The following is a 26,263-nucleotide window of genomic DNA, read 5'->3' as shown; positions in this document are numbered from 1 at the left end:
CCCCGCATTCTGCCCCCATGTAGTATCTGCAGCAATGGGACAGAATTAATGTATAAAGATAAAAAGGCTTTAAGAAGAGGGGAAACTCGGGGGTCCGCTAAAGAAAAGCCGACTGAAAGGAGAAGCAAAGCAGTGTCTAGACCTGTCTCGGTTGAGAGGAAGGTCGATGCGAATGGCATCTTAGGAGAGATCACTCGCTGTTCAGACGTTCAGACGTTCAGACCGGGCCTGTGCCACTTGGACCATCTCACGCACAGAGGGGTCTCGTAATGTGGTAACGGCGCACACACAGTGCACACGAAGATTTTAGGAGGTGAGGATGTGATGTGAGTCGTGTTTCACAGAGTGAAGTGTGAGGTGGGATGGAATGAGTAGATGTTAGCATAAGCGTGTGTTAGAGTGTGTGAGATTGTATGTGTAAGTGTGTGTGTTGGTTAGTCAGGGCAGAAGGGGGGGGTATGGCACTGTTGGCTCAATAAAAGGTATTAGCGATGACTGAACACTTTGAAGTCAATTTATTAACCCTTTAAGGACCTGGCTGTTATTTATTTTCTGTGGTGCTCGCTGTAATTTCCTTCTCTCTCAGTTACTGAATCCATACAAGATTTCCACTTTCCATGCACTGATTTTACCAGCAGCCTTTCCAAGTTTGTGACAGACAGCGATACCACCCGTGCAAATGCTGGGATGACAGATGCTAATCTGAAACAAAAAGTGTCTGATGACCTGACTTCGGTCTGGATCCGCTCCTGGATGCAGGTCTGGAGTCTTAGCAATACTCTGCAGCAAGCACTCTGGTAACAGAATGAGGATCCTCTGTTCCAATAAGCAGCATCATACACTCAGGACTGTGCTCTCAGATGCTCTCCCGATACCTCCCCCGGGTTAGCCCCTCCATATTAATTTTTTTTACAAAAGATCATTGCATTTGTTAGATCTTTGTTAGATCAGGTTTGATCAACTGTTTTTTTTTGTTAGATCTACTCTAAAATAAGCAATATTAACAATCTTTTTCAGGGAGGGGCTAACCCGTAGCCAGCCCCCCCTCAACAAAAATTTCAACAAAATGTGATTGATTATGATAGCTCCACGTTAGATCAGGTTTGATCAGACAAAATTTTTGTTAGATCTAGTCTAATTACTGAGATATTGCATATTTAATGAGAGGGGGCTGGCCCCCCCTCGACTGAAATTTGGATTTTTTTTAATAGATCTTGGTAGATATTCGTTAGTTCCGGTTAGATCAACAGTTTTTTTCGTTAGATCTATCACGCAGGAGGCGGTATTCACAATCCTATTTTGTGTACGGGGGATGGGTATACATACGAGTTGGCCCCCCCTCAACAGAAATTTGGATTTTTTCTAATGGATTTTGATAGATATTCGTTAGATCAGGTTAGATCAATAGTTTTTTTCATTAGATCTATCATGCAGGAGGCGGTATTAACAATCCTATTTTGTGTGCGGGGGATGGCAATACATACGGGTTGGCCCCCCCTCAACTGAAATTTGGAATTTTTTTATGGATCTTGGTAGATATTCGTTAGATCAGGTTAGATCAACTGTTTTTTTGTTAGATCTATCACACAGGAGGCGGTACTCACAATCCTATATTGTGTGCGGGGGGATGGGAATACATATGGGGTGGCCCCCCCTCAACTGAAATTTGGAATTTTTTTAATGGATTTTGGTATATATTCGTTAGATCTGGTTAGATCAACTGTTTTTTTCGTTAGATCTATCACACAGGAGGCGGTACTCACAATCCTATTTTGTATGCAGGGGGATGGGAATACATATGGGTTGTCCCTCCAACTGAAATTTGGAATTTATGTCCCGCTGAGCTCTACCTCTGTTCCGTGGAATTCGGGGGTGGTCCACACAGGGCGCCTGAACACTTAAGGCCGGCCCTGGAAACGCTATACAAAGCTAAAAGATACGAAATAAAGCATTTAGGAAATAAAACCTATCTTTTAGTTTTGTATAGCGTTTCCAGGGCCGGCCTTAAGTGTTCAGACGCCCTGTGCGGACCACAGTTGGGGGGGGCAACTCGTATGTATACCCATCCCCCGTACACAAAATAGGATTGTGAATACCGCCTCCTGCGTGATAGATCTAACGAAAAAAACTATTGATCTTACCAGATCTAACGAATATCTATCAAAATCCATTAAAAAAAATCCAAATTTCAGTCGAGGGGGGGCCAGTCCCCCCTCATTAAATATGCAATATCTCAATAATTAGACTAGATCTAACAAAAATGTTGTCTGATCAAACCTGATCTAACAAAGATCTAACAAATGCCATGATCTTTTGTAAAAAAAAATAATATGGGGGGGCTAACCCGGGGGAGGTCTCCCGATCCTTCCAGAACTCTCTCTCGCTGTCCTTCAAAGTCAATCAAAGTTTGGCCTGGGAGGGGAGGGGCGGACACAAAATTTAAAGGGGCTACAGACTCAAACCTTAATCACTCGCTGGTCTCATCTTAGATTCAGAATACATAGGCCTACTCCATGTATGTTTAAATCCCCTCACTGGATTAACTCTACCACTTCTGCTGGGAGGCTCTTCCACTTTTCCCACCACCCTCCCAGTAAAGTAAATTTTCCTTCCATTCCATCTCAGCCTCTGACCCTCTAATGTTAGACTCTGGCCTCTTGTTGTAACTTTTCTTGTCCTGTCCTGTAAACTGTTCCCCATTTCAGTCGCCCTCCCCGCCTCTGAACTCTCTCCAGAATGTCAATATTCTTCTGGAGATGGGGTCTCCAGCATTGTACCCACTACTCTAGGTGAAGTCTGACCAGAAATCTGTAAACAAATAAGTTATGGAATTTGCAGCTCCAGAACCCGTCTTTGGCCTGCAGCCCCTGGTTTGAGGCTTATAAGCATAAAGAGTTCCAGCCCAGGCCAAGTTCATGCATAGTCGAGGCTTTAAATTAGGGTAGTTGTGATGTGACTCGTCTCCTGTTAGATTTGGTGAATTTGTTCTCTATTTAGCACCTACGCTTGTTTTGTGACCAGAATGTCCTGACGCAGTCTGTGGTTTCTTCAGGAGGTGGGGTCCAGATGTCTAGTTACTAAGACACGGAAATCGGCAGCCACCTTCGCGTTGGTGATTGTGTTCCGTGATGGTTCTCTCTCTGCTGTACTTCACCCTCTTCACAGGTAAGAAGGGTCCATCTACTGCAACAACCCATCTATCCTACCCCTGTCACGGATGGGTAGGGGCAGTAGAATCTCCAGGGGGGTGGAATCTGGAATGGAGAAGTGTGGGGTAATTAATAAAATAGGTCAGTAGATTGTAGTACGGAGAGGAGAAGCGGAATCTACGGTCGGTGTGTAAATTAGAATCTAGAACTTGGAGGCAGGCGGCGTATAGAATGCGGACGGACTCTGATGTGACAGAAGAAAGACATTTTCATAGAGTAAACGCTAATACTGCTGTAACTAAGATCCCGTCTAATTACTATATAAGTGACAGGTTTATGAGTTGAAATATAAAATAATATACAGAGAGATTTGTTTTGTTAAAATATAGACAGAGGGCATGTGCCGGCCTCGGTGTTACGGGGTTTGGCTCCAGGAGGAGACGATATTCTGGAAAGAGTTTAGAGGAGAGCCAGTGCAACGGGAATGGTTTGCAATGAAAAAGAGAAGAAGAGAGGGGATGGGAGGGAGAGGAGAAAGAGGGGATGGGAGGGAGAGGAGAAAGAGGGGATGGGAGAGAGAGGGGGGGGTGCGAGAGAAGATTGAGAGAGAGAGGGGGGATGTGAGAGAAGATTGAGAGAGAGATAGGGATGCGAGAGAAGAGGGAGAGAAGGCAGAGAGGAGATGAGAGAGAGAGACAAGGAAGCAAAAAGCGAGAGGGGATGAAATAAAAATATTTAAATACATAGAGGGGTTTCACAAAGGACGGGAGGGAAGTTTATTTCTAAGAAGGAGAAAAGTTACAACAAGAGACCCAAATCTAACACTAGAGGGTCAGAGACTGAGAAGGAATGGAAGGGAGTTTTACAGAGAGGGTGGTAGATAAGTGGAACAGAGTCCCAGCAGAAGCGGTAGAGGGTAATACAGTGAGGGTATTAATGGGATAGACATACGGCTCCTGAATCTAAGACGAGACCAACGACTGATCCCCCGGCAGGATCTATGTTACAAGTCTGTAACAACTATGTTACGGGCTCTGTATTACCCACAGAGTTCTTTAATATCCATTTTTCTTTAATAGGTCTGTTCCCAAAATTAAATTCCAGGACCACTAATGTGTTTTATGAATGTGTTTGTGGGAGAAAAAACCCCATAACCAGTAAAATGTGTGTGCAGCGAGTTAGAATAATTATTGAATAAGCGCAATTCAGTAAATGGAGAAAAGCTTTGTTTCTAGATGTTTTTATATCGTCAGCGATTCACATTATATAAAAATCTGAGGATCTGAAAACACAGAAAATGGAGGGGACGTTACTGAAATCACGTGACTGGGTCTGAACGGGGCTGTCGGGGAATCATACATGTGAAAGTGTGGAATTTACAGAGGAGCGCGCCGGGTACAGACAGCGTGACGCGGGTTTTCACTGAGAACCCTTTTGGAATGATTTTGTGTATTTTATATATATATACTATATGGCCAAAAGTATTGGGACCTCTTGATTATTGAAATCTGGTGGAAATCCTCCCAGAAGAGCGGAAGCCGTTATCGCTGCAAAGGGGAGCCGACTTCATATTAATGTCTGTGTTTGCGATAGATCACCATAACCGGAGACCTTTCCAAGGCTGACAGCGCGGTCCTCTCGGGAATTAAACTTCCAGGAGACGGAATCTTGTGTAAAAGTTTTATGCAGCTTTTATTTGTGATGCCGCACAGATACGCAGAGGATAGTAGGATGACCACATTTTATTTTTACCATTCAGGGACACACGGCGAAGCGCATGAGATCACAAAGGCGTTTATTATATACCGTATTTTCTCAATTATAAGACAAGGTTTTTCAGAGCAAATGCTTTGAAAAATACCTCTCGTCTTATATTCAAGGTCGTCTTATAATCAGACCTCCACAGTGCTGCAGGGGACCCAGATCCTCCTCTCTGACAGCCAGAGAATGTCTGTGTGATACAAGGAAACAACCTCTGCTGCAGCCCAGCACTTCCGCTGGGGCTTCTATGACTGAGCCCCGACGTGGTGGTAACCTTCTGGTGCTCAGTCAAAGAAGCCCCGGCGGAAGTCCCGGGTAGCAGTGGAGGTTGTCTGTGTGCATCGCACAGCCGTCCACCAGCGGCCCCCACTTGACTCAAGGAAGTCTGGAGCATGGGGGGCAAGTCTAGGGACGCATCGGTAAGTCGGGGGGGGCATAAAGGGTGGTATAAGGTATATCAGGGACAGCGTGACATTTAAGGGGGCAGAGTGGCATATAGGGGGTATAAGGTGTATCTGGGGAGGCAGATATCCAAAATTCATGGATCCACATTCACACACACTCACTGTCTCACTCTCGCATTCTCGTTCACGCTCTCTCACTATATAAATATTTTCCTACCTTCTCTTTCGCTTCTGCCAACCACTTCCACATCTTCTTCCACATCTTCTAAATACAGTGAGGGTATTAAACATGCATGGGGGAGGCGAATGGCTCCTGAATCTAAGCCGAGACCAACAATTACGGTTTGAGTCTTTACAGGAGAAACCAGCGACTAGATGGGGGCAGGATGGGGCCGAAACTGCCGTTGAGTTCTGGGTTTCTTAGTCCCCAGCTAGGGGAGGTTGTGGTCCATCCAGGCACCCTTTGGGTACCATGAGGGTGGATCAGTTAAATCACTGTCCACTCCCTTGGCACTAAAAGGGTGCAATCGGTTGGTTAAAGAGTAATCACTTCTCTTTTCAGACCCCATTGCAAAGCCAATAATCCTCATTTTCTGCCCAAGGATAGGGACCGTCCAAAAATGAAAATAAAAAAGACACCCAGCACTGGGTAAACAAACCAAATGACTCCACTTGTACCCAACATTAATGTTAAATGGTCACGGACCCCGGGCGCTAACGCTGCTGAAGGAATACAATGACTGCTATGGTATGATGTGAAGGTGACAGCTCCCCATCCAGCTCAAAAGGCTTTATTATTATACTGATATATTATACAGAGGGGATCAGAATAGTAGAGTAACTTTCAGGTGATTGGTGCGTAAACGAAAATTAAAAATAAAAAATATATATGTATACGGTGGAAATAAAAAATTGAGCAATAATTGTGCTGCTAGCTCACCAACGAAACAAACCCCACTGTTATTTCAATATCAATACAAACATAAAGATTTCACCAGGTGACTGCGGTTATCACACTAAATACAAAAATCAGAAAAACGGGTTTTAAATACCACCAATAAATGGCAGTAAAAAAGCCCCTCCTTTCTCTCATAAATGTCAGCACGTATGACGCGTTTCGCCTACAGGCTTCTTCCGATACGCATACCTGGGAACTCTCTGAGTTTGATCCGGAGATGGCCGGGTGAGCGCTGCTCCTTCGGTTCTCCAGGTCAAGATCCGAATCCTCCGGGTCACAGGAGCGGGGTCTTGACACGCCCCACTTCCCGCCTATTTTTCCTTTACATGGGGGTGTTTCCCACTGCCGTCAGCGGGAACGACCCCGACATCAGCGGCACCGTCCACCGACGTCAGCGGGACCGCCCGCTGACGTGAGTGTGCAGTCCTGGCCGCGTCCCGCAAGGGAAGGCTCCGGGTAGCCGGAGCCGAGAAGTTCCCAGGTGTGCCGATACGTGTAGCTGATGTTCGCTTAAGGTTCTTTTAAATGATCTTAATTGCAAGGTTTGATGCGATGTTGTTTGTGGTTAAATGGTTAATTTCCAAATTGTAGCTAAACAAGTGGACCATTAGAGTCCCAACACATAGTAGCGTGATAAATGCATTATGAGAGAAAGGGAGGGGCTTTTTTACTGCTCCGAAAACACTCGTATCCGTGATCGCGGCAAAACGCGGGACGCTGCGGATTCAAATGGAAAAGACCAAGAAAGACGGAACGAGTAGACTTTTCATTTATTATTTCTATCTGTTTATTTTTTTATAATTTTGGCCTGGACACGGCTGTATTAATGCAGATTTTCTTAACTTAAACTGTCCTGCTGCGATGATTGAGAGGGGGTAACTTCCCTGATCCTGATACACGCATGATATGGGCTTGGGGAAGCCTCACCAAATGTAAGAGTCCAACTGAATTCATTTTTTTATATTCTGTGTTACATACTGCACCATTTTTGTTGTTTTTTATGTAAGATCCAGATATATTCCCTGGAGGCTCCATGTATTTTTGCTCCGTATATCACATCTGTTGGTGGTATTTAAATCCCTTTTTGTGATTTTTGTATTTAGTGTGATAACCGCAGTCACCTGGTGATCCCCTTACGAAAAAATTACTGCTGTTTTTCTGAAGTAATACTGCAGTTTTTTGGACATGAAAAAACTGCAATACTGCACATTTACTGCAGTTTTACTGCATTTGTACTTCACTGTACGGCAGTTTTACTGCAGTTATTTTTGTATGGAAGAACAAATGCAATAAAGCTGCAGGACATTGAAGTACAACTGTAGGTTTGCAATATAAAAAAAAAAGTGCAGTAAATGTGCAGTAATACTGCAGTACAGTGAAGTACAAATGCAGTAAAACTGCAGTAAATGTGCAGTAATACTGCAGTAAAAGTGCAAAAAACTGCAAAAAACTGCAGCATTACTTTAGAAAAATTGCAATAATTTTTCGTAAGGGTCAGAATAATAGCTAACATTTTACCTCCCAGGAAATAAAAAAAAGGTTCAGAGAAAGTTCCGGCAATTGAACTTCCTGATGTCCTATTCTGCGCTCTATCATAAGACTCCTTGGGCTGCTCCTCAGGGATCATCCATAGCTGAAGCTGTCTCACAAAGACCCTCTGCTGGTCGGGGATCTCTCAGACTAGTTTTGCACCAAACGCTGCTTTAAGAGATGATGAATATTATTGATCTTCTGCCGGATTCGCTGGAGTTACTGGGATGAGGGGACGTTGACTGGTCTGGGGGTGACCTGAATGTGGGCAGTTAATGGGGGATTCCGGTGTCGCTGCGGTCAGTTATTCACTATTGTTACCCTCTTTAGGTGCAGCGGCACTCAGCGTCCTGCAGGACCCTCCATCTCTTGTCCTGCGGGAGGGTCAGACGGCCCTGATGTTCTGTACCTTAGGAGGGCCGCAGAGAAACTGGGATTCAGTATATTTTTACTGGAAAGTGAATTCCACCGGAATCCATAACAGCTCCAGAGTGACCATCACCTCCGGCCCTCGCTCCCTGTCCAGCTCTCTCCGCATCTCCCCGGTCACAGCCAGGGACAGCGGGCTGTATGAGTGTGAAATATGGACTCTGCAAAATCACTTTCAAGAGAGCCGTACAGGGAACGGAACCCGACTCCTGGTGGGAGGTAAGATTTTCATTGTATAATTTTATAGTTATCGGAACCTTAACTGATTGCTCGCCATCCCTCTCTTCTTTAACCTATTAACCATTAAAACATACTCATAATACTGATGGTAATACCAGCCATCTTATCTGCCTTTAAGAAATCAAATTACCCCCTAATGGGCTCCAAATGCAGTTTTTTAATATAGGCAACATGACCGGTAACGTCAAGGTCGGCATCCTCCCCGTCTCAAGAAATACACATTAATAACGATAATATTTTATAATGTATATTGTTTATTAGTCAACTTTTAGTTAAAATTTGGCCACAGTCAGGGCCGGACTGGCCCACCGGGATACCGGGAAATTTCCCGGTGGGCCGGCAGGTCCGTGGGCTGGGAGGCCGACAGACTAACTGAAGACAGGTTTGCGGCTGCAAACGGCATTGAAGTCCTCCCCCGGCGCCAGGGGGGCTGGACAGGGCCCAGGCTGCCCGAAATCTAATCTAAGCGGCCGCTGGTTGCTGATGCGGCCGGCCGGCGCTACTATAATACTTGTTTTCTTAATTTAATATGGCAAGCTGGTCCGGCTTGCCATATTAAATTTTAAAAATGTATTACAGTATCGCCGGCCGGCCGCATCAGCACCCAGCAGCCGTGTGCGATGGCCGCCTAGTGATGGGAGCAGCGTGAGGGGTGAAAGCTCCGCCCTCTCGCACGGAGCTTTCACCCCTCACGCTGCTCCCATCACTATGCGGCCATCAGACTGCTGGGAATGTAATCTAAACGGCCGGTGCGTGCTGATGCCGCCGGCCGGTTCTGCTTTAACACTTTTTTTTTTACTTTATATGGCGAGCCGATCCTGCTTACCATATTAAATTAAAAAAAAAAAGTGTTAAAGTAGCTCCGGCCGGGGGCATCAGCACGCACCGGCCGTTTAGATTACATTCCCAGCAATCTGATGGCCGCATAGTGATGGGAGCAGCGTGAGGGGTGAAAGCTCCGCCCCCTCGCACTCAGACTGCTGCAGCACCGGATGTCAGGTCAGTGACTTCCTGTCAGGATAGAGAAGAGAAAAGTGTGCGGCTACCAGAGGACGGAAGTCAAGAGAAGTAGAAGGTGAGTAAACTAATGTATTTTTTGTACAAAATGTATAATATTTTTTTGTATTTCTTAAAAACAAAAAAAAATCGGCATGTGTATGTAAGTGTGTCCCCCTATATGCCACTCTGCCTCCAGAAATGCCTTATACCCCCCTATATGCCACTCTGTCCCATGATATGCCTTTTAACCATATAAGGCATTTCTGGATGCAGAGTGACATATAGGGGGTCAAACGGCATATCTGGAGGCAGAGTGGCATAAAGGGGGTTAAAAGGCATATCATGGGGCAGAGGAGCATATAGGAGGGTATAAAGCATATCGGGGAGGCAGAGTGGCATATAGGGAGGCATAAGGCTTTTCTGGCGGCAGAGTTCCCCATGATATGCCTTTTAACCCCCTTTATGCCACTCTGCCTCCAGAAATGCCTTATACCCCCCTATATGCCACTCTGTCCCATGATATGCCTTTTAACCCCCTATATGGCAGAGTGGCATATAGGGGGTATAAGGCATTTCTGGAGGCAGAGTGGCATATAGGGGGTTAGAAGGCATATCAGGGGAGCAGAGTGGCAAGCCTGGGGGCAGCGGAATGTGACGTCAACCCGCTGCCCCGGCTGGAAGCACCGGTAAGAGAGGGCTGAGAGGGGAGAGAGGGGTGAGAGAGGGGGAAGGGGGGTGAGAGAGGGGGAAGGGGGGGAGAGAAAGAGAGAGAGTGTGTGTGTGTGTTAGTTAAATGGGGGTATAGGGTGTGTGTGTGTTAAATGGGGGCATAGGGCATTTCTGGAGTGGCGTTAAGGGGGCATTTAATAGAGCACTCTGCCTCCTGAAATGCCTTATACCTCCCTATATGCCACTCTGCCCCATAATATGCCTTTTAACCCCCTAAATGCCAGAGTGGCATATAGGGGTATAAGGCATTTCTGGAGGCAGAGTGTTCTATACAATGCCTTTTAACTCCCTTAATGCCACTCTGCCTCCTGAAATGCCTTATACCTCCCTATATGCCACTCTGCCCCATAATATGCATTTTAACCCCCTAAATGCCAGAATGGGATATAGGGGTATAAGGCATTTCTGGAGGCAGAGTGGCACATAGGGGGTCAAAAGGCATACCATCGGGCACAGTGGCATATAGAGGGTTAAAAGGCATATCATGGGCCACAGTGCCATATTGGAGTGGCAAGCCTGGGGGCAGATGTGCGTAACTGGGGGACAGGTTGGAAAATACAAGAAATAAAAACAAAAAAAATATTTTTCTCAATCATAGCTTTTATTAAAAAAAATAGTTTACATGAATTAACATTTACTGGTAAAACTTTTTTCCTTTAGGGTCGTCTTATATTCAGGCTTTTTCTTTTTTTCCTAAGTTAATATTCAGATTTTGGGGGGTCGTCTTATAATCGAGCAAATACGGTACTTCCGAATTAGGCACCTCCTCAGATCAGACACTAACCTTTTGGATTCTGTAAAAGCCCCACAACACCCCATTATTTCCTTGTGCTTGCATGCAGTCTTTATGGGTTATGGATGTATGTAGGTCGGCTCTATACCACCGGCTTATTCCTACTACCCTACCTGTCTTGGTCAAGAGGTGGGATGGAGAACCATTTCTTTCCTTTCCCTTTTCTCTCTCTCTATATATCTTTATCTCTCTGTCTCTCTCTTCTTTTCTTTCTGCCTCTTCTGAAATCACAAACGGGGCAGATTTGGAATCGGTTATCTGTTTCTATAACATTGAATCTCTGCATTAACATACCGATCCCTGCCCCCCAGTGACCCCGGTAATCCCAGTAATAACCCTGACGATGGATAAAGAGAAGCAGCTCCTGATCTGTGAGGCTCAGAGGTTTTACCCCCCGGAGCTGAACATTTTCTGGAGTTTCTCCAACCTGGAAAATCAGACGCAGGACACTCTGGTGGAGAACGCGGACGGCACCTACACCAAGAGGTCCACGGTGGGGATAGCAGATATAATGCGGGAGCGAGAGGTGACCTGCAGCCTGCAGCACATCTCACTGACCGCTCCGCTCAATGACACCCTGTATGTGTCCGGTGAGTCCGGAGAAGAGTTAATAAAAGTGAAACCCGTGAATTAGAGACTTGGTGGGATCATAGAAATGTCTGAGATTTAATAATCCTTGTTGGCTGGATGACAGAGCTGCTCCCAGGAGCAGAGCCTCCTCTCCTTCTGTATCAGTATGTGTCAGCGTGTGTTAATGTTACTGTCATTTTAAATTTCACATTTTCTCTTCAGCTCCTGGTAGATTAGGGTGTCGGGGGAAGATCTGTCTCATTGGACCATTGTCTGCTTCCTACATTCTAAATGATAATGATATTAGAGTGCAAGCTCTGCACATCATATTCCTGACATCCCGGTGTATTGAGAGTTCTTGTTAAAGCCCAGACTCCAGTGGGTTTGAGTTCCGTTTAGTTGAGTTGTAACGCTCTGTTTGGTTAGTGGTAAACGTTGCAGGGTTCTTGGCGCACATTATGTTGTATAATCCCAGTCTGATGATCGAGGGAGAGCTGGAACTTTTATCCGGGGGGGGGGCACACATGATGTACACACAAACTTACACACTCACCCTAAAACCCTTCACAAACACTTACACATACACTCTCATCCTCACATACACTCTCATGCTGACACTTACACATTCACCTTTATGCTAACACATAAATTAAAATCTTTAAATTAGGATTACGGCCTATTAGTCAGAGTTTAATTATTCAGAGTGGAGAGTGGTGCATTTTTACCTCTCCTGTGCCGTCCTTAAGGTCCCGAGTCAACCAGAAATGCATTTGTTTCTCCTGCCTCCATTACATACGCAAGAATATCTCTGATGCACGCTCTTTCTCGATGTCCCCCTACCTTCCCCCTACTTTCTCGCCAAAAGCTTCCATGTCCCCGTCTCTTTTTCCGCAGCGCAGCTTCTTCTCTTAGCTCTTCTTCTTCTCCTGTGCGCACTGTTGCTCTGGCCTTTTGCAGAAGTAATGCAATGCTTTGGATGCCCCTTTTGGAGGTTGGATGCCCCTTTGTGAGGACTTTCAGATTGGCCCTGGGGGCAATTGCCCCTCTATACCCCACGCCAGCCCTCCCCTGCTGATGCCAATAAACATTGGAACACCATTAGTGACTGTGATGTAGACCCTAACGGAATCCCAAATAACGACTAAAAGACAAAGAATAAAAACAAAATCTATGAAGCTATTTGATGATAAATGTTAGTGATGTAAATACAGAGTTTTTATATGAATTGTTTTTTTCTGTTTATTCTGAATAACAACCCCGTCCGCTGTTCCCGCAGCCCCCGGGTCGTCTCTGTACCGGCAGCTGTTTCCGCTGAGAGGTCTGTTGGCTCTGACCCTCATGCTGAGTCCGTGTATCTGCAGTCTGTACATTCGCTGCGCCATGTAACGGTAAGTACCCCAGGAGAGGTGGTCTCAGAATGAATGAATTGCTGCCCCCTCTCAGTTGCTGACTTAACCTCCCCAACAGATCCTGCTTTCAGCTGCCTCCTTACCCTGCAGATTACACCCAGCCTGGAATCACTGGATCTCTTACCTTTGCTGCCTCTCTCCTGTGGCAGATCCTTTCTTTAACGTGCGGCAGCGAGCTGGATGCACTGTGCGAGTGTAAGAGTGTATCGTGCGGCTCTTGTGTATCCAGCAGGTGGCGCACAAACATGATTTATAGGTCTCTGGCCCAGTTTTAGACCATGTGCTGCCTCCATACCCTCCAGTGACATTGAGACCAATTATCTCCAAAACAATTACACTGATGCACCCTCCCTGCATCCCTGCCCTTCTGCCCCCAACCTGTTACCCCGTTGTCATTGGTTTATATCGCGAATCAATCAGTATTGCCAACAAACATCTTTATCTGTATTATCAGGAGGACACGATATCCAATCGCCGGGAGAGCTTCACCAGAAAACCTTCCAGAACAGCTCCGAGTATGACCAATAAATGATTCCTAGATATCTCCTCTCCAATTTACCACACTTTCTTGCTGCCTTTTTGGCACAGCCCTGTGACGGAACCTTTCATCACCGGGGCCCCTGGAGAGGCCTGACTGCCAGCCTCCTCCCTACTGACTATGGGCCATGACTTTGTAAAGACTTCTGTGGCTACCCCCAGCAGTATCATCCCATCACTTGCTGAGGGGATTATCTCCGGCAGACAGCCAGGATCTGCAACCAGGGAGTGCCTGCCATTGTTTTACTTTAATGTTGTATAAATCAGCCCTTCCCTTTCCCCAGTTCCACCACTACAGACATTTACCTGAGAAACAAACTTCAAGCTATAGGTAGGACACCACGGACCTCCTACATAAACTAACTGCTTTCTGCCCAAGAAGACCATTCTAGCCACTGTGGATGTGGAATCCCTCGATACCAACATCCCCCACTATGCTGGACTAGAAGCATGCAGGAGATACCTGCAACAAGACAACCTACCAAGTGAAGCAATCTTGACACCCATGGAGTCCATACTCACACACAACTATTTCAAATTCAAACAGGTTTTTACTTAAAGATTATGGGCACAGCTATGGGAACACAGATGGCACAACAATGTGCCAACCTAATTGTGGCAAAACTAGGTCAGCAAACAGCCCATGTTTACCATCTTCCCCACAGACTACAATAGCGACCTTCTACAGGGCTGCGGGGGTCAGAGTGCAAATACTGAGCCATGTGCAACGGTGAACCCCTTGACTGGTTGCCGAGCAGGGCTAGGCCTTGGCAGCATTTTTTGAATAAGGTGGGGGTGGGGTTAACGGTGGGTTATTTAAGGGGTTGGCGCCACTAGGGTTGGGTTGGGTTTAGCTCAGGGTGTCCCCACTTAAAGACATTTCAGCTCATTCACCATTTATCCTTCCGCATGAGAACTTAAGGGTGAGATTGCTCCTGAGATTTGCAAGGTCCTACATCTCCTTCAACGAGGCTTTTGGTTGGGTCCGTCATTTCAGTCAGGGGGCTGCGTTGACCAAATTGGATACAGAGGTGGCTTTTTGGTTGTGACCTGTGCATCCATCATATTTGTACTTGTCTGGCTGTTTTTGGGGTGATGCTTTCTACGTGGACACATGTCTTCCCATGGGCTGTGTCATTTCTTCTTTTTTGTTTGAAACTTTCAACTACTGTATTTGCTTGATTATAAGACGACCCCCCAAAATCTGAATATTAACTTAGGAAAAAAAAGAAAAAGCCTGAATATAAGACGACCCTGTAGGAAAAAAGTTTTACCAGTAAATGTTAATTCATGTAAACTATTTTTTTTGTTTTTATTTCTTGTATTTTCCAACCTGTCCCCCAGTTACGCACATCTGCCCCCAGGCTTGCCACTCCAATATGGCACTGTGGCCCATGATATGCCTTTTAACCCTCTATATGCCACTGTGCCCCATGGTATGCCTTTTGACCCCCTATGTGCCACTCTGCCTCCAGAAATGCCTTATACCCCTATATCCCATTCTGGCATTTAGGTGGTTAAAATGCATATTATGGGGCAGAGTGGCATATAGGGAGGTATAAGGCATTCCAGGAGGCAGAGTGGCATTAAGGGAGTTAAAAGGCATTGTATAGAGCACTCTGCCTCCAGAAATGCCTTATACCCCTATATGCCACTCTGGCATTTAGGGGGTTAAAAGGCATATTATGGGGCAGAGTGGCATATAGGGAGGTAAAAGGCATTTCAGGAGGCAGAGTGCTCTATTAAATGCCCCCTTAACGCCACTCTGCCTCCTGAAATGCCTTATACCTCCCTATATGCCACTCTGACCCATAATATGCATTTTAACCCCCTAAGTGCCAGAGTGGCATATAGGGGTATAAGGCATTCCAGAAATGCCCTATGCCCCCATTTAACACACACACACACACACACACACTTACCGGTGCTTCCAATTTCCTGCTGTATTGCCGGGGCAGCGGGTTGACGTTGCCTTCCGCTGCAGCCGGAAGGAGGTGGAGTTGGCAGCGGGGGTTTGTCTGCGTCCGTCGCGCATACCTTCCCCGGCTGTCAGAGATCAGAGTTCCCCGCACCACTCACTGGCACGGAGAGAGAGACACACTCACTGGCACAGACACACACGCACACAGAACTGGAGTCAAGCTATCAGACAGTTTCAAATCAGTGGTGAAGCCATCAGACGCTTTTTCTTTAGATTAGCAAAAGGTGCCTTAGACCTGGAAATGTGATAATAATCATATAATGTTACAATTTTTAGTGGATTTTGCAGAGTTCTCACACAAATATATCTCCCTGCAAAATTAGATACGTTTATTAAACAAATTAAAGGTAAATATCCGCTCATATCTAGCAAATTACCTTTTATAACATTTCTGCATATATTACAAAATTCCACCGTTGGACCAATACATTTACACTGTACATATCTCACATATACACCCCTATATAATATCTTACAATATGATGCATTTTTACTGTGGAAATTTAAAGATATAGCACCCCAAATAGCAGTGCAGTACTTGATAAATGTCATATTTCAACATTCTACATGGGGTTAAAAAAAATCCCCCATTGGACCAATACAGTTACACTGCACATATCTCAAACACACCATCCTCTATGATTTCTGAGAATATGGTGCATTTTTACTGTGGAAATTTCAAGCTATAGCGCCCCAAATATCAGCCCGGTAGACAGCAACCGTAATTTTTCAACATTCTACATGGGGTTGAAAAAAATTCCCCCATTGGATCAATACAGTTACACTGCAGATATCTCAAACACATGCCCCTCTATTGTTTCTGAGAATATGGTGCATTTTTACTGTGGAAATTTAAAGCTATAGCGCCCCAAATATTAGCCCAATACATAGCAAATGGGATTTTTCTAAAATCTACAGAGGGTTAAAAAAAATTCCTCCATTGGACCAATTCAGTTACAGTGCAAGTATCTCAAACACACCATCCTCTATTATTTCTGAGGATATGGTGCATTTTTACTGTGGAAATTTAAAGCTATAGCACCCCAAATATCATCCCAGTAGACAGCAACTGGCATCTTTCAGCATTCTACAGAGGGTTAAAAAAAATTCCCCATTGGACCAATACAGTTACACTGCAGATATCTCAAACACATGCCCCTCTATTATTTCTGAGAATATGGTGCATTTTTACTGTGGACATTTAAAGCTATAGCGCCCCAAATATTAGCCCAATTCATAGCAAATGGGATTTTTAAAAAATCTACAGAGGGTTAAAAAAAATTCCCCCATTGGACCAATACAGTTACACTGCAGATTTCTCAAAGGCATGTCCCTCTATTATTTCTGAGAATATGGTGCATTTTTACTGTGGAAATTTAAAGCTATAGCACCCCAAATATCAGCCCAGTAGACAGCAACTGCCATTTTTCAACATTCTACAGAGGGTTAAAAAAAATTCCCCCATTGGACCAATATATTTACACTGCACATATCTCAAGCACACCCCCTTCTATTATTTCTGAGAATATGGTGCATTTTTACTGTGAAAATGTAAAGCTATAGCGCCCCAAATATCATCCCAGTAGACAGCAACTGGCATTTTTCAACATTCTACAGGGGTTTGAAAAAAATTCCCCCATTGGACCAATACAGTTACACTGCAGATATCTCAAAAAAGTGCCCCTCTATTATTTCTGAGAATATGGTGCATTTTTACTGTGGAAATTTAAAGCTATAGCTCCCCAAATATCACCCAGTAGACAGTAACTGACATTTTTCAACATTCTACAGGGGGTTAAAAAAAATTCCCCATTGGACCAAGACAGTTACACTGCAGATATCTCAAACACATGCCCCTCTATTATTTCTGAGAATATGGTGCATTTTTACTGTGGAAATTTTAAGCTATAGCACCCCAAATATCAGCCCAGTAGACAGCAATTGCCATTTCTCAACATTCTACAGGGGGTTAAAAAAAAATTCCCCATTGGACCAATACAGTTACACTGCACATATCTCAAACACATGCCCCTCTATTATTTCTGAGAATATGGTGCATTTTTACTGTGGAAATTTAAAGCTATAGCGCCCCAAATATTAGCCCAATTCATAGCAAATGGGATTTTTCAAAAATCTACAGAGGGTTAAAAAAAATTCCTCCATTGGACCAATTCAGTTACAGTGCAAGTATCTCAAACACACCATTCTCTATTATTTCCGAGAATATGGTGCATTTTTACTGTGGAAATTTAAAGCTATAGCGCCCCAAATATCATCCCAGTCGACAGCAACTGGCATTTTTCAGCATTCTACAGAGGGTTAAAAAAAAATCCCCATTGGACCAATACAGTTACACTGCAGATATCTCAAACACATGCCCCTCTATTATTTCTGAGAATATGGTGCATTTTTACTGTGGAAATTTAAAGCTATAGCGCCCCAAATATTAGCCCAATTCATAGCAAATGGGATTTTTTAAACATCTACAGAGGGTTAAAAAAAATTCCTCCATTGGACCAATTCAGTTACAGTGCAAGTATCTCAAACACACCATCCTCTATTATTTCTGAGGATATGGTGCATTTTTACTGTGGAAATTTAAAGCTATAGCACCCCAAATATTAGCCCAATACATTGCAAATGGGATTTTTTTAAAATCTACAGGGGTTAATAAAAATTCCCCCATTGGACCAATACAGTTACACTGCAGATTTCTCAAAGACATGTCCCTCTATTATTTCTGAGAATATGGTGCATTTTTACTGTGGAAATTTAAAGCTATAGCGCCCCAAATATCAGCCCAGTAGACAGCAACTGGCATTTTTCAACATTCTACAGAGCGTTAAAAAAAATTCCCCCATTGGACCAATATATTTACACTGCACATATCTCAAGCACACCCCCTTCTATTATTTCTGAGAATATGGTGCATTTTTACTGTGAAAATTTAAAGCTATAGCACCCCAAATATCAGCCCAGTAGACAGCAACCGTCATTTTTCAACATTCTACAGGGGTTTGAAAAAAATTACCCCATTGGACCAAAACAGTTACACTGCAGATATCTCAAACACATGCATTTTTACTGTGGAAATTTAAAGCTATTCTCAGAAATAATAGAGGGGCATGTGTTTGAGATATCTGCAGTGTAACTGTTTTGGTCCAATGGGGTAATTTTTTTCAAACCCCTGTAGAATGTTGAAAAATGATGGTTGCTGTCGACTGGGCTGATATTTGGGGCGCTATAGCTTTAAATTTCCACAGTAAAAATGCACCATATTCTCAGAAATAGTAGAGGGGCATGTGTTTGAGATATCTGCAGTGTAACTGTATTGGTCCAATGGGGAATTTTTTTTTAAACCCCTGTAGAATGTTGAAAAATGGCAGTTACTGTCTACTGGACTGATATTTGGGGCGCTATAGCTTTAAATTTCCACAGTAAAAATGCACCATATTCTCAGAAATAATAGAGGGGCATGTGTTTGAGATATCTGCAGTGTAACTGTATTGGTCCAATGGGGGAATTTTTTTTAACCCTCCGTAGAATGCTGAAAAATGCCAGTGGCTGTCTACTGGGATGATATTTGGGGCGCTATAGCTTTAAATTTCCACAGTAAAAATGCACCATATTCTCAGAAATAATGGAGGATGGTGTGTTTGAGATATTTGCACTGTAACTGAATTGGTCCAATGGAGGAATTTTTTTTAACCCTCTGTAGTATGTTGAAAAATGGCAGTTACTGTCTACTGGGCTGATATTTGGGGCACTATAGCTTTAAATTTCCACAGTAAAAATGCACCATATTCTCAGAAATAATAGAGGGGCATGTGTTTGAGATATCTGCAGTGTAACTGTATTGGTCCAATGGAGAATTTTTTTAACCCTCTGTAGAATGCTGAAAAATGCCAGTTGCTGTCTACTGGGATGATATTTGGGGCTCTATAGCTTTAAATTTCCACAGTAAAAATGCACCATATTCTCAGAAATAATAGAGAATGGTGTGTTTGAGATACTTGCACTGTAACTGAATTGGTCCAATGGAGGAATTTTTTTTAACCCTCTGTAGATTTTAGAAAAATCCCATTTGCTATGTATTGGGCTAATATTTGGGGCGCTATAGCTTTATATTTCCACAGTAAAAATGCATCATATTTTTGGAAATAATAGAGGGGCATGTGTTAGAGATATCTGCAGTGTAACTGTATTGGTCCAATGGGGAATTTTTTTTTAACCCCCTGTAGAATGTTGAAAAATGGCAGTTACTGTCTACTGGGCCGATATTTGGGGTGCTATAGCTTTAAATTTCCACAGTAAAAATGCACCATATTCTCAGAAATAATAGAGGGGCATGTGTTAGAGATGTCTGCAGTGTAACTGTATTGGTCCAATGGAGGAATTTTTTTTAACCCTCTGTAGAATGCTGAAAAATGCCAGTTGCTGTCTACTGGGATGATATTTGGGGTGCTATAGCTTTAAATTTCCACAGTAAAAATGCACCATATTCTCAGAAATAATAGAGAATGGTGTGTTTGAGATACTTGCACTGTAACTGAATTGGTCCAATGGAGGAATTTTTTTCAACCCTCTGTAGATTTTCGAAAAATCCCATTTGCTATGAATTGGGCTAATATTTGGGGCGCTATAGCTTTAAATTTCCACAGTAAAAATGCACCATATTCACAGAAATAATAGAGGGGCATGTGTTTGAGATATCTGCAGTGTAACTGTATTGGTCCAATTGGGGAATTTTTTTTAACCCTCCGTAGAATGCTGAAAAATGCCAGTTGCTGTCTACTGGGATGATATTTGGGGCGCTATAACTTTAAATTTCCAAAGTAAAAATGCACCATATTCTCAGAAATAATAGAGGATGGTGTGTTTGAGATATTTGCACTGTAACTGAATTGGTCCAATGGAGGAATTTTTTTTAACCCTCTATAGAATGTTGAAAAATGGCAGTTACTGTCTACTGGGCTGATATTTGGGGCGCTATAGCTTTAAATTTCCACAGTAAAAATGCACCATATTCTCAGAAATAATAGAGGGGCATGTGTTTGAGATATCTGCAGTGTAACTGTATTGGTCCAATGGGGGAATTTTTTTTAACCCTCTGTAGAATGCTGAAAAATGCCAGTTGCTGTCTATTGGGATGATATTTGGGGCGCTATAGCTTTAAATTTCCACAGTAAAAATGCACCATATTCTCGGAAATAATAGAGAATGGTGTGTTTGAGATACTTGCACTGTAACTGAATTGGTCCAATGGAGGAATTTTTTTTAACCCTCTGTAGATTTTTGAAAAATCCCATTTGCTATGAATTGGGCTAATATTTGGGGCGCTATAGCTTTAAATTTCCACAGTAAAAATGCACCATATTCTCAGAAACAATAGAGGGGCATGTGTTTGAGATATGTGCAGTGTAACTGTATTGGTCCAATGGGGGAATTTTTTTCAACCCCATGTAGAATGTTGAAAAATTACGGTTGCTGTCTACCGGGCTGATACTTGGGGCACTATAGCTTTAAATTTCCACAGTAAAAATGCACCATATTGTCAGAAATAATAGAGGGGGTTGTGTTTGAGATATGTGCAGTGTAACTGTATTGGTCCAATGGGGGATTTTTTTTAACCCCATGTAGAATGTTGAAATATGACATTTATCAAGTACTGCACTGCTATTTGGGGTGCTATATCTTTAAATTTCCACAGTAAAAATGCACCATATTGTAAGATATTATATAGGGGTGTGTGTGTGAGATATGTGCAGTGTAAATGTGTTGGTCCAACAGTGGAATTTTGTAATATATGCAGAAATGTTATAAAAGGTAATTTGCTAGATATGAGCGGATATTTACCTTTAATTTGTTTAATAAACGTATCTAATTTTGCAGGGAGATATATTTGTGTGAGAACTCTGCAAAATCCACTAAAAATTGTAACATTATATGATTATTATCACATTTCCAGGTCTAAGGCACCTTTTTCTAATCTAAAGAAAAAGCGTCTGATGGCATGACCACTGATTTGAAACTGTCTGATAGCTTGACTCCAGTCACACAGACAGAGACACACACTAGCACAGAGGGAGAGACACACACACGCACGCACAGAGACAGAGACTCACTGGGGGGGAGAGAGAGAGAGAAAGAGAGAGAGACACTCACTGGCAGAGAGAGACTCACTCACTCACTCAGAGAGTCTCACTGTGAATTATCTCTTAGATTGAAGTTTCCTTCTGCCTCCGTAATATTCTGTATTTTCAGGAGTTCTGTTAAAGCTTCATCCTCACATCACGTAGTTGAAAAAGAAACAGCAACCCAGACCAAACAGTCACATGATCTGCTGACACATGATCACCAGAGTCCTTCTACCGGTTAGGAACTAGCCCCGCCGCTTCTACCACCAGGGAGCTCCTCCTTCCCACTAAAAAAGTTTTGCTTTGAAACCGCATGGAGTTCTGACACCGGAGGATTCACCGGGTGAGTTTATTGCGCAATCCTTCTCGGGCTTCTCGTCCTGAATCTTTGTTTTCAGCTTCTGTGTTTCTGGAATTCAGTAACTCAGCGTTTACAAAGATCCTTCCGGCCCCCGGCGGCCCCCGTCTATTCGCCCGTTTCTCCTGCTGTAAAGACTCAAACTTTAATCAGTCGTTGGTCTCGTCTTAGATTCAGGAGCCGTATGCCTATCCCATGCATGTTTAATACCCTCACTGTATTACCCTCTACCACTTCTGCTGGGAGGCTGTTCCACTTATCTACCACCCTCTCAGTAAAGTAAAACTTCCTTCCATCCCATCCAAGCCTCTGACCCGCTAGGCCAGGGGTGGGGAACCTTTGTTCTGCCAAGAGCCATTTGTATATTTATAACATTATTTGCGGGCCATACAACATTATCAACTTAAAAATTACCCCCACCACCCAGCCCCCCTGTTTAGTTTCAATTTATGTGATGCCCCCAGCCGGCCCCCCTTCTGGATTAATGCCCCCACACTCTTTTTTTCACCCAGCCTGCCCCACATTGTATATTTATGCTGCCCCCCCCTTTTGTATCATGTCAGCCCTGGCACCCAGATTGCACCCACAGGACCTGCCTACCACCCAGACTGGAATAGGCCATCTTTGCCCCAAACAGCCTCCCTGCGATATCTTTGCCCCCCCCCAAAACACAGTCATCAGCTTGAGATAAAATGAGAGGAGTGTTACAAAAATGAAATTGGCTGAGAGTGATGACATTTACACCCCAGGCAGACACATGAGAAACACAAAAAATATACCTATTACATCATAACAAAACTTGCTCCCCGTTAAGGTGTCAGTCGCCCTCTTCTTCCACGCAACCTGCTCTGTGTCATTTCTAAAAATATTAGTTCAGTGACAAAAAATGTATTGTTTTCCTTGCATGTTTAACCTTTAGTATACCGGAAGGATAAGCGATCTCTTATTTTCTACAAAATATTGTAAAAAAAACCAAACTTTCAGAACTTTCAGTCCTTTTTTTTTTATTTTTTTTTTTTATTATTTTAGTACGTCGCGGAACAAATACTGGGAAGGAATGGAAGCTCGCAGAATGTCTGTCTTTGAAATGAAGCCGTTGCGTTGGGTAAGTCGGGGTCACGGTAATGGAATTCACCATTTCCAAACTTTACACCAGAATCACTTTCTCTGTTACCCCCTATAGCTGCGCATTAACCCAGCGTTTCCCACTCCGCATCGATCGCTCTGGCCTGCCGGACCCATAGAAACAGGTTATAAAGATATATAGACTTCTGCTCAAACTCTCTCTCTGAGATGACAGAGTTCTCTTAGGTGAAAACAGCAGACTTGTGGCTTGTAGGAGGCCAGAGGGGGAGGGGATCAGGAAAAAGGAGTTCACAATTACCAATATTTGGCCAAAAAAGAAACAATCTCCCCAAAGAACATATTTGGTGCATATACAGGAAAACATGCATAATTATACAAAATATGAAGAAGGTTAGCATCCAGCATGGAATAAAACAGAAACCCACCAAGTTTTCATATATTTGTAATTTGTTTTACTTTTTTTGTAATAAAGCTGTAATTTTGCTGTTTTAGGTCCATGGCATTGCTGTCGCGCTACTCCTGCTTCCCTGGGCACCATGCGAAGGTAAGAATCCATCAATTCCAGAAACAATCGCTGTCTCCTCAAAATAAATGAATAAAAATCGGGGGCCTGCCTGCTGCCTATCGGGGGCCTGCCTGCTGCCTATCGGGGGCCTGCCTGCTGCCTATCGGGGGCCTGTCTGCTGCCTATCGGGGCCGTGCCTGCTGCCTATCGGGGGCCTGTCTGCTGCCTATCGGGGCCGTGCCTGCTGCCTATAAACTTTAGCGGTGGGGCTTCTCCTGACTCGCGCTGGGAGGAGATGCCTCCTGCATGCTGGGCAGAGGTGCGTGCGACAGGGGGACATACTAAAACGAATGACAACATGGAATGCCCATAGACTTTAATGGGGAGGAATGCCCATAGACTATAATGGGGAGGAATGCCCATAGACTTTAATGGAAGGGAAAAGAATCATTGATTTTGAAATAAAATCTTAAGAAATAGCATTTAGATCTTTGGCACACATACTCCCCTAGCACACACATGTGATCTAAAACTCAGATTACGTTGGATTATAGCTGTTTTCTATGGAATGACCCTCTGAACTATCATATAGATCTCTGGCACACATACTCCTCTAGTACAGGTATAGGTTCTAAAACTCATATTATGTGGAATTATAGCTGTTTTCTATGGAATGACAGGTGAATGACAGTATTGATGGAATGCCCATAGGATATAATGGGATAAAAATTAAACTTGTTTTTTTAGAGAAAACCCTCTGACATATCATATAGATCTTTGTCATGTATACTCCCCTAGTACAGTTATAGGTTCCAAACCTCATATTAAGTGGAATTATAGCTGTGTTCTATGGAATGACAGGTGAATGACGGTATTGATGGAATGCCCATAGGATATAATGGGAGAAAAATCAAACCTGTATTTCAGACAAAACACTCTGAAATATCATATAGATCTTTGGCACACAAACTCATCTAGTACAGAGACAGGATCTAAAACTCATATTATGTGGGATTATAGCTGTTTTCTATGGAATGACAGGTGAATGACAGTTTTGAGGGAATGCCCATAGGCTATAATGGGAGAAAAATGAAACTTGTTTTTTTAGAGAAAACCCTATGACATATCATATAGATCTTTGTCATGTATACTCCCCTGGTACAGAGACAGGATCTAAAACTCATATTATGTGGGATTATAGCTGTTTTCTATGGAATGACAGGTGAATGACGGTATTGATGGAATGCCCATAGGATATAATGGGAGAAAAATCAAACCTGTTTTTCCGACAAAACCCTCAGACATATCATGTAGATCTTTGTCATGTATACTCCCCTAGTACTGAGACAGGATCTAAAACTCATATTATGTGGGATTATAGCTGTTTTCTATGGAATGACAGGTGAATGACAGTAGTGATGGAATGCCCATAGGATATAATGGGAGAAAAATCAAACCTGTTTTTCAGACAAAACCCTCTGAAATATCATATCGATCTTTGGCACATATACTCCTCTAGTACAGGTATAGGTTCTAAACCTCATATTAAGTGGAATTATAGCTGTTTTCTATGGAATGACAGGTGAATGACAGTATTGATGGAATGCCCATAGGCTATAATGGGAGAAAAATGAAACTTGTTTTTTAGAGAAAACCCTCTGTCATATCATATAGATCTTTGCAATGTATACTCCCCTAGTACAGAGACAGGATCTAAAATTCATATTATGTGGGATTATAGCTGTTTTCTATGGAATGACAGGAGAATGACAGTTTTGAGTGAATGCCCATAGGATATAATGGGAGAAAAATTAAACTTGTTTTTTTAGAGAAAACCCTCTGACATATCATTTAGATCTTTTTCATGTATACTCCTTTAGTACAGTAATAGGTTCCAAACCGCATATTAAGTGGAATTATAGCTGTTTTCTATGGAATGACAGGTGAATGACGGTATTGATGGAATGCCCATAGGATATAATGGGAGAAAAATCAAACCTGTTTTTCAGACAAAACCCTCTGAAATATCATATAGATCTTTGTCATGTATACTCCCCTAGTACTGAGACAGGATCTAAAACTCATATTATGTGGGATTACAGCTGTGTTCTATGGAATGACAGGTGAATGACAGTTTTGAGTGAATGCCCATAGGATATATTGGGAGAAAAATCAAACTTGTTTTTTAGAGAAAACCCTCTGACATATCATATAAATCTTTGGCACATATACTCCCCTAGTACAGTTATAGGTTCTAAAACTCATATTAAGTGGAATTATAGCTGTTTTCTATGGAATGACAGGTGAATGACAGTATTGATGGAATGCCCATAGGATATAATGGGAGAAAAATCAAACCTGTTTTTCAGACAAAAACCTCTGACATATCATATAGATCTTTGGCACATATACTCCCCTAGTACAGAGACAGGATCTAAAACTCATATTATGTGGGATTATAGCTGTACTCTATGGAATGACAGGTGAATGACGGTATTGATGGAATGCCCATAGGATATAATGGGAGAAAAATCAAACCTGTTTTTCAGACAAAACCCTCAGACATATCATATAGATCATTTTCATGTATACTCCCCTAGTACAGTTATAGGTTCCAAACCTCATATTAAGTGGAATTATAGCTGTTTTCTATGGAATGACAGGTGAATGACAGTATTGATGGAATGC

The 26,263-nt window shown here is 43.1% G+C and overlaps 2 protein-coding genes across 2 annotated transcripts in view; both read left to right on the top strand.

Annotated features, from left to right (window-relative positions):
- The first annotated feature begins 3,060 nt into the window (after positions 1 to 3,060).
- Positions 3,061 to 11,626, top strand: LOC128475414 (uncharacterized). Its single transcript, XM_053457909.1, has 3 exons — positions 3,061 to 3,165; positions 8,133 to 8,450; positions 11,304 to 11,626. Exons 1-3 carry the CDS (start codon positions 3,129 to 3,131, stop codon positions 11,624 to 11,626), a joined length of 678 nt encoding a protein of 225 aa, XP_053313884.1. The 5' UTR covers positions 3,061 to 3,128.
- Positions 11,627 to 21,917: 10,291 nt separating this feature from the next.
- The window catches only part of LOC128475409 (nectin-4-like), a 165,052-nt gene continuing 160,706 nt past the window's right edge, over positions 21,918 to 26,263 (top strand). Inside the window, exons 1-2 of the mRNA XM_053457905.1 lie at positions 21,918 to 21,969; positions 23,014 to 23,089. Coding sequence (XP_053313880.1) covers positions 23,042 to 23,089 — 48 coding nt within the window. The 5' untranslated portion in view covers positions 21,918 to 21,969; positions 23,014 to 23,041. The remainder of the gene's footprint in view (positions 21,970 to 23,013; positions 23,090 to 26,263) is intronic.

The sequence above is a fragment of the Spea bombifrons genome, chromosome 2 (genome assembly GCF_027358695.1).
Source record: "Spea bombifrons isolate aSpeBom1 chromosome 2, aSpeBom1.2.pri, whole genome shotgun sequence".
NCBI lineage: Eukaryota > Metazoa > Chordata > Amphibia > Anura > Pelobatidae > Spea > Spea bombifrons.
Note: the sequence above shows the minus strand (reverse complement) of the source record. Positions and strands in the feature narration are given on the sequence as shown.

Excerpts from the sequence above, each read along its gene's own strand:
- LOC128475414 (XM_053457909.1), top strand. The coding sequence starts at position 3,129 with ATGGTTCTCTCTCTGCTGTACTTCACCCTCTTCACAG. Across the intron at positions 3,166-8,132 it reads GTACTTCACCCTCTTCACAG|GTGCAGCGGCACTCAGCGTC; the intron begins GTAAGAAGGGTC and ends TACCCTCTTTAG. Across the intron at positions 8,451-11,303 it reads AACCCGACTCCTGGTGGGAG|TGACCCCGGTAATCCCAGTA; the intron begins GTAAGATTTTCA and ends CCTGCCCCCCAG.